The sequence below is a fragment of the Charadrius vociferus genome, unplaced genomic scaffold (genome assembly GCF_000708025.1).
Source record: "Charadrius vociferus isolate BGI_N301 unplaced genomic scaffold, ASM70802v2 scaffold1122, whole genome shotgun sequence".
NCBI lineage: Eukaryota > Metazoa > Chordata > Aves > Charadriiformes > Charadriidae > Charadrius > Charadrius vociferus.
In genome coordinates this window covers 1-250 of record NW_009647051.1, presented here as the reverse complement: position 1 = coordinate 250, position 250 = coordinate 1, and the positions used below count along the sequence as shown (strand labels likewise).

The window sequence follows — 250 nt, the reverse complement described above, 5'->3', positions numbered from 1 at the left end:
CCCTCGTCCCACGGCTCCCCTCCCTGACCCAGAGTCCCCCCCAGCTCTCCTGGAGCCCCTTTAGGCACTGGAAGGGGCTCTGAGCTCTCCCCTTTTTGGCCTTCTCTTCTCCAGGCTGAACCCCCCCAACTCTCCCAGCCCTTTCACTCCTTCTTTAACTTCTTTAACTCCTTCCCGCCCAGCTGGGAGAGGCCTCACGTCATGTACGGGCAGCTGCTGGACTGGCTGCGCTACCTGGTGGCCTGGCAGC

General features: G+C 62.8%; 1 protein-coding gene across 1 annotated transcript in view; it reads left to right on the top strand.

The window, feature by feature from the left end:
- The window catches only part of LOC104295935 (RING finger protein 121-like), a gene marked incomplete at both ends in the record, with an annotated part of 12,553 nt that extends 12,307 nt beyond the window's left edge, over positions 1 to 246 (top strand). Inside the window, one exon of the mRNA XM_009895753.1 lies at positions 183 to 246. Coding sequence (XP_009894055.1) covers positions 183 to 246 — 64 coding nt within the window. The remainder of the gene's footprint in view (positions 1 to 182) is intronic.
- Between the last annotated feature and the right edge of the window lie 4 nt (positions 247 to 250).